Source organism: Rattus rattus, chromosome 1 (genome assembly GCF_011064425.1).
Source record: "Rattus rattus isolate New Zealand chromosome 1, Rrattus_CSIRO_v1, whole genome shotgun sequence".
Lineage (NCBI taxonomy): Eukaryota > Metazoa > Chordata > Mammalia > Rodentia > Muridae > Rattus > Rattus rattus.
The window spans coordinates 245,870,633-245,883,943 of NC_046154.1; the positions used below are offsets into that span (position 1 = coordinate 245,870,633).

Consider the following 13,311-nt stretch of genomic DNA (forward strand, 5'->3'; position numbering starts at 1 on the left):
ATGAGATGAATGATACCTGAGCACAGGTAAGCCAGCCACAGACAGAATAAATGGGATGTTTTAAGTTATATCTAGTTAGAGAAGAGCCTAGCTATATGGTCAAGGTATTTGTAAATATATTATGAGTCTGTTATTTCTGGGAGCATGGGGCTAGGAGGAAGAACCAAGGCTTAACTTTACATTTACATTAACATTTACATTAACATTAACATTAACATTACTAGAACACAACCAAATGGAATCAAAGTCTGATACCAACTAAGTGGAAGAGAAGCATTCCATTGTTCAGACGGGTGTGTGTCTGTGTGCCAGCCCTCCCACTCATGCTGAGGAGGAGTGTGGTGCCATAGGCTGTTAGTGGCATCCCAGCTTCCTAAAACAGTCCTATTCTTGTCTGCCTCACTTGTGTGACAGGTAGCAACTAAGAGACAGACAAAACTCATCTTGTTCTAGTGGCTTTCCTTTGCTTCAGATCTGAGAACAAATACCACTTTTCAGAGGCCAGCCTATCACACAGGATGACACTTCCCATTGGAAATGATATTCTTTCTCAGTACATCTGGGTGAACATAGTCTTGAAGGCAGGCAGCATGGCTACCTTGCTCACTGACTGTGCCTTTTTAAGCCTGACACTAACACTGAACATGCTAAGCCTGACACTAACACTGAGCATGCGTCCTACATCTATGGTCTTAACCAACCTGAGATACAAAGTATCCAGGAAGAGAAATCGTCCCTGCTGATTGGACATGTTGAAATCTCTTATCACTGTTCCCTAACAGTCCAGCAACTATTCAGATGGCATTCACAAAGTACTTATCAAGGATACCCAGATGTAGGCCTTATATGAGAATGTGCCTAGGCTCTGTGCAGCTGCTACCTTATGCATTTAAAACACTTAAGCATGTACAATTTCAGTATGTGTGGGGATCTTAGAACCAATCCCCCATAGATACTGGGGGACAGTTGTATTTTATTATTGGACTAGGATACACTATGGTAAAGAAAGCTGAAACCAAATGTGATCCAACCTCTAACATTCTGCCAGCCTCCAACTATAGTGCCAATTTACGAGTTTTTGACCTCTTCAGACCGCATTAACTTTATTTTCCTAAGTTCACTCCACGAATTTCATGTAGGTAGAATTTCAGTCTGGTGGTGTTATCTGCCATGGTGTCCCACTTTCTGATATTCTTCGACACTGCCCTCTGGACCACTACTTGATAGGATGTTTCTAATCGTCTTCATTCTACCTTGTCTCTGCATTCTATTCCTTAAGACACGGTCCATCTTCTTCAACAAGAGCTTGTGGGGCTAAACTGGCCTAGAACTCTTGGTGATTCTTTTGGCTTTATGGTGGGACTACAGAAGACTCAAGGACCATTTAGTTCACCTGTCTGCTTAACAGGTTAATCCCCATAAGCCTCAAGACATGGGTAGGGCTGCCTTTTCTCCCTATTCCCCTGGCCAAACTGTTGCCACGGTCCGTTTGACAATAAGAGTGTGGCTCATGCTTTCTGGCTCCTTCCAGAACATGACCTCATAAGACATTTGGTTGTTTTTTTTTTCAGCTTTTGAAAGGACAGGTCTGTGCAGCTCGGGTCTTCCCGAAGTACTAAGACGCTTGAAAGCGCTTCTTCCGGGAGATTGCCGCAGCACTTCCGAGGGGTTTTTCCTGGGCGCTGTCTCCCAGGCTTTCAGGCTACCGCGCTACACGGAGTCTGCGCAGGCGCGGCCGCGCGGGGCATCACGGGCCGCCCCGACGCGGAAGATGGCGGACTCGGTCGTGGGTAAGGACAAGTGCGGGGAACAGCGGCTCGTGTCGCTGCCCCTGTCCCGCATCCGAGTCATCATGAAGAGCTCTCCTGAGGTGTCGAGCATCAACCAGGAGGCACTAGTGCTCACGGCCAAGGCCACGGTGAGCGGCCAGCGGGGCGGCGAGAGGGGCGGGCACGGGCACCAACCGCCCCTTGGGCTCCGCACACTCCAAGCCTTTGGTTGCCCTGCGGGAGCCGGGAGTCTTGGTCTCTCCCTGCGCCTGCGCATTACACACCCACTCTCCCTTGGTCTTAGCTCCGCCCACTGCGCCGCTCCCGCTGTTCTTTGCGCTGCTTTTGCTCTGCATCACTTCGCTCCCAGCGTACTCTGGGTTCCGCCTACCGCGTCACTCCCGCCTACCGCGTCACTCCCGCCCTGCTTCGCGCGCGTGAGGAGCTAAGTGCGGCTGCGCGAGTTGACGAGTGAGGAGGGCGTACTGTCTACTTCTTTTCTGTCGCTGACTTCCCGCAGAGTGATGCGAGGGTTCTCGAAGCATCCAGGACAGCTTGCAAGGATGTCTAGGGCTCTTCAGCCCTCAGGACTCTGGAAGTAGTCAGGTTTTAAGCAGACAACTGCTGGTCACAAGTTAGACTCTAGAGACACATTATAACTACACACCCCCCTCCAAACACATCGCTTTGTTTTCTTATTTTTATATTTCGAGTCAGCTCTCAGTATTTCTCCTTCCTTACCTTGGAACCCTGTAGGCCAGGATTACCTCAAACTCAAACAATCTGCTTGCCTCAGCCTACCAAGTGCTGCTGGAACCATACTCTGCTAGCCTGGTCTTGGCCCTTCTGAGTACTGGGATGAGAATTTCCTGACACCACTCCTGGTTTAAAGTTTGGTCTTGTTTGTGGTAGACCGAGAACCTTACTGTTCTGAGACCCGACATGATTACTGTCTCTACATTCTTTTCCAGCCTCTGCTTCTAGAACATCAGTGCGTAGTATCTTTTACAATATTTTATAATATTGTAATATTGTAAAATATTACAAAAGAAATACAAATCTTGTGACTACAACTGCCAACCTTAAGTTAGAGCCTGACAAAATACAGTTCCCCAGTCTCCTTGCATTGGTCCTCCAAAGCCGAATACAATGTTAGGATAACAGCCCCTTTTAGACAGTGGTGCATATTTACACGTAAACTGTACATGTCTCGTTTCTAAGTCATCTCAAGATCATGGGATCAGGATTATTTGTGTGGTGCTGGGATTCACATTCTTTTGTAAGATTCTAGTGTTAGGACCTAAGCACTATGCAGACAGTTCTCTGATCACTTATTAGGTGAAATAATACTAAACCTTGGGGAAGGCTCAGTTTTACTTTCTGAGCATTGGGATCTCGTCAGTTCCACACCTAGAAGGTACTTGGGCAAAATGAGATGTCACCTTTCAGCCTGAGGTTGTTGGTTTTTATTATAGTAGTGAGTGAACAACTGACAAGGGATTCAAGTAGGCTGAAAATGTGTTCCTAAGACAGATATGTGGCAGCTCACATCTGTAATAAAATCCTTTGCAAGCCAGATATAATTTGGTTGGTTGGTTTTTCTTTTATGGAGACATGGTTTCTCTGTGTAGCCCTGAGTGTCCTGGCACTCTGTAGACTAGGTTAGCCCTGAACACAGAGCTAGGTCTGCCACTGCCCCTCAAGTGCTGGGATTGAAGGTATGTGCCACCATGCTCAGATAACATTTTTGAATGGTCTTTTGTTTTTGTTTTTTTTTTTTCCCCTTTTTTTTTGGAGCTGGGGACTGAACCCAGGGCCTTGCGCTTGCTAGGCAAGCGCTCTACCACTGAGCTAAATCCCCAACCCCATTGAATGGTCTTTAACTCCATTTTGTGTAGGCCGGTAATACCTCCTTATAACCCCCCTCCCCCATCCTTTTCAGACAACAGCTCATGTAGCCCAGGCTGGCCTTGAACTTGATATATAGCCAGAGCTGCCTTTGATTTCCTGTGCCTCCTACCTCTGCCTGAGTCCTGATAAGTATGTACCACAGCACCCCCAAAACCACTTGTAAAATATTTTTCATACTTTTACAATCATTTGTAAATATTTATATTATACACTTCAGCTCAGCTGGGAAATGCCTGCTGCTTCCTGACTGACACTCTTGCTTCCTTTCTGATTTCATGTTTCTGTCTCCTGTAAACTAATTCCCTGTCATTTAATTGAGGAACCAAGATAATGTGAAGTATTAATGGAATTTTAAGATTGTAAACTGTGTGATTTCTTGTTGGTTTAGGAGCTCTTTGTTCAGTATCTAGCCACCTGTTCCTACAGACACGGCAGTGGCAAAGCCAAGAAAGCGCTGACATACAGTGACTTAGCCAGCGCTGCCGAGGATTCAGAGACACTTCAGTTTCTCGCAGGTACTTAATCTTTGGGACATTCTGGTTAAAAAACAAACAAATAACCCTTGTAGTGGGCTATTCTCCCCTCTATTGTTCTGCTCGGTGCCTCAGTTTATCTGATCTGGCACAGGGAGGTGTTACCAGCCTCCATTTGAGCCCACCAAGAAGCCAACAGTACACAGAAGGTGCATCCATGGCCAAGCAGACTCACTGAGAGCTGGCTGCTTGTCCTGTTCCCCTGCACCCCAAACAAAGCAGCGGGTGCATGCAGCCATGGGTCAGACTCTGACTAGAAAGAGCTTCAGTCTAGCCCAGGGGCCAGTTTAGCCTCTCAGCTAGCTTGAACAGTGTTCACAAAATCAGGCCATAGAAACATGTTTACCAGGGTGGAATGCCCAGGAAACAATGCCCATTTCTGTGATTGTTCACCTAGAAGCACGCCTGGATTTCATCTTGTTTAGAGGTTGTCTAGGGTTAAAGGTGGAAATAATACATTTTAAAACTTGAATCATTGTAGTCATAGTTTACCATAACCAATTATTGACACTGTTTTTCCACTTTTAAGATATATTACCAAAGAAGATTTTAGCTAGTAAGTACCTGAAAATGCTCAAAGAAAAGAGGGAGGAAGAGGACGATGATGACGATGGAAGCGACCTTGGTGAAGTGCCGGCTTAGGCCAGCAAGAAGAGCTCTCAGCGAGTCCCGTGAGCACACACAAGGACAGACTAGCAGCTGCGAAGTGGAGGGACTGCAGCGTTGTCTCAGACTTGCAACTTGTTGCATTTGCTCTTTCAGTGGAGAGGACTAGACAGCAGCCTCCTCCACAGGCCCTTCAGTCACCTCGTCTCCCACTAGGAGAGTCCTGGGCAGATGGCACTGCTCTGGCTTTGGGTACAGCAGCACATACCACTGAGCTTCACACTGAACTTGCAGGAAGACCCGGGAAGCTCCACGTCAGATGCATAGTCTTGTGGACAGACACCCTGTTCTCACAAACAGCTACATGCATACTGTGCTGCCTTTGATTTTCTTTTTAAAAATAGACTATGCAGTTTTATTGTATGGAGATTTGCTCGTCTTTTTCCATTAAAGGTCTGTATGTATTTTACAGTAACATGCTTTATTGAAGTGGTTTTCGGTTCTTTGACATTTCACGGCGAGCATCTGGCTGGGATGCGATGCAGGTAGAATATGTGCTTAGCACGCACATGACTGGGACTGCTCTCAGCACCAAAACAAACAGCAGCAACAATAAGTAGCTGCCTCATCTCCTGAGAAGAGCCCCGGCTCATCCCTCAATCACATGCAGTTGAAGCAGCCGTCCTCAGTGTGTCTTAAGAGTTCCTATAGCTGTGATGAGACACCATGACCAAAAAGCAAGTTGGGGAGAAAGGGGTTTACTCAGTTTGCACTCCCACATCAATGTTCATCACCAAATCAAGTCAGGACAGGAACTCAAACAGGGCAGGAAACTGGAGGCAGGAGTTGACGCAGAGGCCACATGTGTATCTCTGTATATGGGTGCTTCTTACTGGCTTGCTCAGTCTGTTTTCTAAGAGAACCTAGAGCCACAAACCACAATGGGCTTGGCCCTGCCCCATTGATCACTAATTGAGAAAATGGCTTACCTCTGGATCTCATGGAGGAAGAAGTTCATCAACTGAGGCTCCTTCTCTTGCTTGTATCAAACTGACACAACCTGCCAGTCCACTGTGTAAGGTATTAGACAAGCTGGGCACTGGGGACATTTCTCATTTTTTGTCTTATGTATATCCAGTAGAATCATCTTATGGCCTATAAAACTAGACAAACAGTTTTATTTTTGTGTTTTAGTCTTGCTGTATAGAACCCTTGCTGGCCTGGTACTTGTGATCCTGCCTCAGCTTCCCCAAATAATCAGGGATAAGGGCGTGCCAGTCCTGTTGGCTGTTAATTTGTAGTTTGTTACAAATCAATACACGGACCACCCAAAGTATTTCCATGCTACCCAATAGTTAATCTCTGTCCCTTACCTGCTAAGGACCACTGTTTTCTCCTCCCCTCTTCACTGGCTCACCCTGTAAGCCCTAGCTGGCCTAGAACTCTTTGTAGACCAGCTGGACTGGCTTTGAATTCAGAGATCTCCCACTCTGCCTCTGAGTGCTAGGATTAAAGGCAGCAAAATCCTCTCTGCCTATTTTGCTACATCTGTTTTTTAAAATGATTTAAAATGAGCCACTTAAAAATCCACTTTTTGGTGTACAGATTTGGTCATGTGCAATCACATGACCACTATTAAGAACAGTTCTAGCACCCTCTTGAAAAATCTCTTGCCATCATCTCCATCCCTCCCCCATGTTACCCTGGCAACCAGTGAGCTGCCCTCTGCTCTGTTCACCCAGTCTCTTTTTCTACGGGGACAAAGCGTTGCTGCTGTGATCACAGGTTTGACAGGACTTTTCTGCCATCTTGTTCCGTTCATCTTAGGGACTTTCAGTTGCCTGGGCATTCTCAGCCGACCTCTCTATCTCTCCAGCACCACCTGCACACTTCTCTCTCAGGCACACAGGTCAAAATCAGTCTGGAGAGAGGCCTCCACGGACTGGAGAGCTATACATTGTTTACCCTGCTCAGGAGAGAGAAGGCAAACAAATGAATTGGAACTCATTTCTCACACCTCACACCACAATGTTCTGTCTGTGGGGCTCATCCACCACAGGTCCTTGGGTGGTGTAGAGCTCTGGGAGCCAGTCATCCTCCTTAGGGCAAAGCCCTTGGCTCTGCAGAACAGGACCCACCCCCTGGGGAAGGTACACTCTGCCAGGAAACTGGACTCTGCCTGTACATTTGACAGCACTCTCCGGGGGACAGTGAATAACTGGACACCTTCAGAATAGGCAGCTGTAAATACAAGGAATTTTATTTTATTTTTTGGCTGACATACTATGCGGCAAAACAAATCGACACCATACAAAATAACTTTATAAAATATCATTCACATCATATATCAGATTTACAGCATTCTGTGCATGTTAAGGGGCTACATGAAGTGGGAGGAAAAAAAAAAAAAACACTATTCCAAACCTTTAGTGTTAGTTTATACACACAGTAAGAACAACAACATAAGTAGCTGTTAGGTTTCCCATGGATTTATTGCAAAAAATAGTGCAAACTATTTAACCTAGGAAGCTGTGAAAACAGACTAGAAAGGACCCAGCTAAGCTTAAACAGGACAGGAGACGTGCAGTGTCTGAGCATCCGGATTTCTTCACCAGCTGTCCTGTTCATGCAGACTGCCCGACCAGGTCAGTGTGGCTGAGTGCTGAGAGAGAAAGCTGCGAAGGCCGCCACCTCCAGGCCAGGCTGCACGCTGCCAGTGTCTTTAGGGTCATGCTACTTCCTCAATGGACACCTATGAGGTCTGTGTGTAAAAATTAAGATGCCACAACTTTGCAATGGAGGTACCCACCCTTAGGTGATATGGAGAAGGGAATCGAAGCAGCATGAACACAAAAGATCTCAATGGCACGGCCCGCTGAGAAGCGAAGTACCCTTTTCCTCAGGTGTGCTTGGGGAAAGATTCCTAATGGAGGATGACCTTTAGAACCACATACTGTAGGGGCGAGAAAACAAGGATACTAACTTTTTAGGTTTTTCTTCCAACAGACTACTAGGGTCCAAAAAGCATAATACCGGAACAAAATAAAGTAAAACATAACGATACATAGAAAAGCAAAACAAAACAAAACTAAAAAAATCCAAATGCAGCACGCGCAGGTCTTGACTTGAGGTACCCATGTAATTTCATCACCTGCCCAAAGTACACGTTAGGTTAAAAGAAAATGCTTCCGGCAAGCCAATTGTAGGGCATTGATTACAGAGAAAGTGCAACAGCTCTGAGCTTCATATTCATATGCAGCATACTAGAGGGGGATTTATTCTATAAAATATAGCTTAAGTGTCAACCTGATGGAAGGTTAAAAAAACAAAAACAAAACCCACACACATCTAACTAGAAGCATCTCTTTTTTTCTTGTTTTCCTTTTTTGAGATCCTACAAAGGGAAGGGGTGGGGAGCAGAGAAAGGAGGGGGCAGGGTTCCCCAGATCACCTTTTGGAGGTCTGCCACCAAGTACAGTTGGTTCTCTCCTAAAATCCAGAGATCTCTTCAAAAGACTAAAACTATATACTACAGGAAAGACCCCTAAAACTTTGATCTCTTATTGGTATAAAATCAAATTCATAAAACTCCAAAATATTATGTTACCTCCAAAGAATTATGGCAGAAAAGGCTGCCGTAGTAGGAAAAGTTGTAAACGGCCAACTATAAAGGCATGGAAAACCATCCATCTCCGATCTGTTTCCTTACCAGTCAAGAGTGTTCCTGACTTCAGAAACCTCGGGCTGCCGCAGAACACGCATCCTCCCCGCCTCTGGCCTGGCCTCCAGACAGCCTCGAGCTTGCCCCCGCCTCTGCTCCTGGCGTTAAGCACCTTCACCGTGCAAACCAGGAGATGGGCTCGACAACAGTCCATTTGCTGTTTATGAAAGAAAGTCTTATAGAAAACATGCCAGAGAAGAGAGACACAGGCAGCTGAAAGAGCACAAAGTACTTGGGGGTCCGTTTTGGGGGTTGCCCCTTCAAATGGCACAGAAATAAAGTGACAGCTCTGAATACATGCACAAACCAGCTGGGGTCTGGGATGTGACATTTGCTCTAGGACACATTTCCCCGGTTCCCAGAGAGGGCAGGTTAGGATCCCAGCGCATTCTAGCAGTTGGATGGAATACTGTGGTCAGTTGGGCTCCCCATTTGCAAGAGAAAATGACTATTCTGAATCTCGAAAATGCATTAGGGTTAACAGAAAAGGCACAAAATAAATAAAAGTTATTATTAAAGAAACGGAAATGATGTTTTCAAGTTTCATGTGGAGCTAGTTATGTCCCACTGTTTGGTTACTTTTTCCAATTTAATTTGACAGACTTAGTTAATAGCACCCAACTATTTAACTGAGGTAGATCCACATTGTAAAGAAAGCTGGGTCCCCTCTATTTTACCTCAAGATTGAAGATGCTTTTACCCACCACAACTCTGTTGTAATCTATGCAGAAGCAATGGCGGCTGGCAGTAACTGCAGAGAGCTTGGCCGATGAGCAGGGTGGCGAAAGCTATGCCCCAACTGTGCTCGCAGCAGTCGAGGCTCATCTCAGAGCAGAGAGGAATCAGACATTTGAAGATAAGCCTGCAAAGGTCTCCAGATAGACTGCCACAGAAACGCACAGGATCGGTTTCATCAAGCCACATGGGAGAGCTCAGGTGAGAGAGAGAATATAACCCTGGTAACGGCCCCTTTTCACTCCACTCTTCACTCCGGAGGGAACACGTTAGAGTTAGGGTTGAGCATCTTGACAGTGGAAACTCTGTTTTGTTTGTTTGTTTGTTTTTTGCATACTCTGAAATGCACAAATTCACTATCTGATTAAGGCTTAATTTCAGGCGACATCACTACTGGTATTGTGCAAGGCCCGCGCATCCTCACGATTCAGACTGGTTATCAAACCAAAGACAATGACATGGAGCCTCAGAACTGGGTTTAGCAGGTACTATAATTTTATAATTAATTACACAATCCATGTAGCAAATGAAAAATTATACAGAGGGGCCAAGGGTTATAAATAATAGTTTACACAGAAACTGTCAATTTACAACACAGCACTGTGTGGTTTCTAAACCGCAAGCACAAGACGTCATCACACAGATCCACTGCACAGGTACAGACAGGTCCATGACATACAGAGTACCACCTGAAACAGGCCTTGGTAGCCACTCCACTTCTCAGAAAGTAGCAAATGGTAAATGGATGGATACATTTTGATTCAAAATGTCTTCTGAAACGTTTGAGTGTGGGAGGAAATTAAGACTGGGGTAGGAGCCACTGGGGAACTTCTGAATTCATTTTTGGTTCTTTCTCAATTATTTTATAAAAATAAAATAAAACTAGAAAATTTGATAAAACCAAGGGTTAAAACCTCTCAAAATACATATTAGGCAGGCAATCTGAAGTGTAACGGGAGGTAAGAGGGTCGAGATTCGGGGCTATGGTCTCTTCCTGTATTTATGAGGCAGTAGCTGAATTGTTGCACAGAAACTTACAATTATTCTCTTACATTTTTTAAAATACTCACTTGCCTCCACAATTATAAAACATGAATTCATAACTTTATCAACTATATTGAAATTCCCTCTCTCAAACTCATGACTCAGATTTTAATTTAATGCTGAATTGTACCCTCTTGGAGTTTAATCACATAGGTCTATTTGGCTTTGAAGAGGAACCAAAATTGCTAAATGTGTTATCCGTCTGCAGTCTGCACAGGCAACGGCCTTTTCTATGCAATTAAAAAAAACAGAAAAACCAGACTGGACTACTTCCCCTGTTGAAACCAACCAAAGCAATGGCTTGACAGGGAGGAAGGATTTTATTAGACTAGGCACCATCCCTGACTTGAGAAGGTCAGAGATGAAAGTCACACCATGGGCACGTCAAAGCTGGAGTCCTATGTTTTCGGTTTAAGCGACACCACACCCAAGCAAGCAGTCTCCCCCAGTGTCATAGGACAGAGTAAGTAACAATGGAGTAACAACAGAAAAGCACTCCAAAACATTAGGACCAAGTAGCACCTTAGGCCCGAGGACTTCACACTCGATTCACAAAGACATGATTCCAATTCCCTCTAAGTCTACTTCCACTAGAACACACGGTCTCGCTGAGGGGCAGAGAACGCAAGGCCAGCAAGTAGCCTTTGCCAGTGCCTGACCAAACCCCAGCAGAGGTGCAACTGCACTTCAGGGCACAGAGAACCCAGGATAGGACTGTGTTTCCACAGCCGCAGGCTACAAGGTGGCGTCACAGTCTGCAAGAAAGAGTGAGGGCTCACGGAGCTTCTAGGTAGGGTCACCTAACAACCAGCCCAGCATGATTCTGAAAGGACACCGAAAACAGACTTTCAAGAGGGAGGGCGGGCTGAGGCCACCTGCTGTGCAGGATGGAGGGCCTGCCCTGTCACGACCTGGAGTGGCCATTACAACCTGTACAGTTTCCGCTTTCTGTCCCGTATGAGTACTTCGCTCTGCTGATGGCTGCTGTTTGGGTGCTCTTGTGACCTCACTGATGTTCCAGAGCTTAAAGATGAGAAGAACTGAATGAAAAGGGCCTCCGCCACCTATGGCTGGTGGCACAGGGAAGAGATCCGGTCCTTAAAGATGCTTTACCTCTAAATGAATTCAAATAAAGGCAGCTCTAAGCAATGCAGGAGCTCGTTCAGCCTTTTAGCCCTCAGGAATGGAGAAACTAGAACTGCCAGGCCATTGGAAGGTTTCAGTGTTCTCACTTCCACCAGTAAAAAGTGTTAGCTGAACACTGCACTGGCCAGGGCTCCGGCTGGCTTGGTATCCTTCACAAGCCTCATGAGTGGGGAGGCTGCCTGCCTCTGTGCTGGTGCCCTGAGGGCTGTGGCTTACACCACCGCACCTGGGTGTGACCCTAAGCATAACATATCTAGCACCCTTTGCTTCCTGGGATTTTCAAATCCCAGCCAAATCAGAGGACCTAAGTAACCCTCCATGCCTCCGGTTCTCCACACAGAGAAAGAAATATGTGAGGGATTCTAGGGGTACTGAGCTGTCCAAGTCGAAAGAATGGAAGATGACAACCCCCACCCCATGCAATACTACAATGGGATGGGGGTTAGGGCACAGAGAATAACCTACAGAAGAGTGCCCTGCCCTGCCCAGCCAGTACCCAGGCACCTGCCTCATGACAGGGTCCATCTGCCCCTCAGGCTTCTCTAACCCAACTAATGGAGGGATCTAGGATCTTATGCTGACTTCCCAAGGAAACTTTAGGAGGAGAGAGCCCAAGGGGATACAGGTGGAACCATGGTGTAAGAGGATGACCTTCTGGACAGCAAAGTGGACAACCACAGGACAGCTGGTCAGAGGTGGTGGGTCCCCATGACAAATCTGTTAAGTTAGACCTGCACTGCCAACACTAGAGGGAACTTCTACTCAAGCAGAGTCCACTGCTCCTTCCATCCTTCACTTTCACAAGGGTCCCAAGGTCAGCTATGCCTGCGTTTTCTGAATCCATGCAACTGCTTAAATACATTATCTGCACGAGAGTCGGTGTTGAAGCACCTTTATGAGTTTATAGTGTATAAAAAGGGAGGAGAGAGCAGGGAAGCCACTTTCAATCCATTCATTAAGCAAAGCAGGGTTAAAGATGCCTTCTTACATTATTAAATAGGAAAGCAAAACCAGGCAGGAACAGACTATCCCCAGGCTCAGCCACGGGTGGCTCTGCACAGCCACGCCCACCAGTGTGGAGGGTGTGTGCTCCCCATGCAGAGAAGCCCCTTCCACCAGCCTCTTGGATGCTAGAATCTTGTAGCTGGGTGGTGCTGAGGAGTCCCTGGTCAGTGGCAGCAGAGCCGCCGCCCCAGGTCACAGTATGGCACACACGTTTTCAAGCCGGAACCGAACAGAGGCGTTCACAACTCAGTTTATTCAGGCGATATTTTGGCTATATTCAGTGTGGATAGCGATGATGCTTCAGAGCAAACACAAATCTATGAGAAGTCAGAGGTAGCTTTTATGCATCTGTCTAAAAGGTTTTAGAAACCACCTTCTGTAGTGATTTGGCTAAGCCGATACATTCAACTTGAGACAAATAAAATGGCTGAACAAATCCAAAGACACAAGGTGAGGGCTCTGCAATGGCACTGACACACATACTCTCACACTCTCACACTCACACACACACACACACACACACACACACACCACTCTCTCTCTCTCTCTCTCTCTCTCTCTCTCTCTCTCTCTCTCTCTCTTTCTCTCTCTCAGTGGTTTGAGTGTAATAATTCCTTTTGTTTCAGACACTGGGTACCCTGACCACAGACAGTTCATGTGGGGCTAAACAGAACACGTACTTAGATCCCAGCAGGCTCAAAAGGCATGAAGGGCTGCACCAGGCTTCAGGTCTCCCATGGATGGACCACAAATGACAGTCTGACAAAGCAGTGACCTCACAGCTTTAAGTCGAAGGCTGGCCAACGAATGCTGCAATGGCCTGTTAATACCGACTGGGCTA

At 46.3% G+C, this 13,311-nt stretch overlaps 1 protein-coding gene across 1 annotated transcript; it reads left to right on the top strand.

The window, feature by feature from the left end:
- Window positions 1–1,746: 1,746 nt before the first annotated feature.
- Chrac1 (chromatin accessibility complex subunit 1) lies at window positions 1,747–5,299 on the top strand. The gene is made up of 3 exons (XM_032916436.1): window positions 1,747–1,918; window positions 4,069–4,195; window positions 4,743–5,299. The coding sequence occupies exons 1-3, from the start codon at window positions 1,772–1,774 to the stop codon at window positions 4,853–4,855; spliced, it is 387 nt and encodes a 128-aa protein (XP_032772327.1). The 5' UTR covers window positions 1,747–1,771; the 3' UTR covers window positions 4,856–5,299.
- The last annotated feature ends 8,012 nt before the right edge of the window (window positions 5,300–13,311 follow it).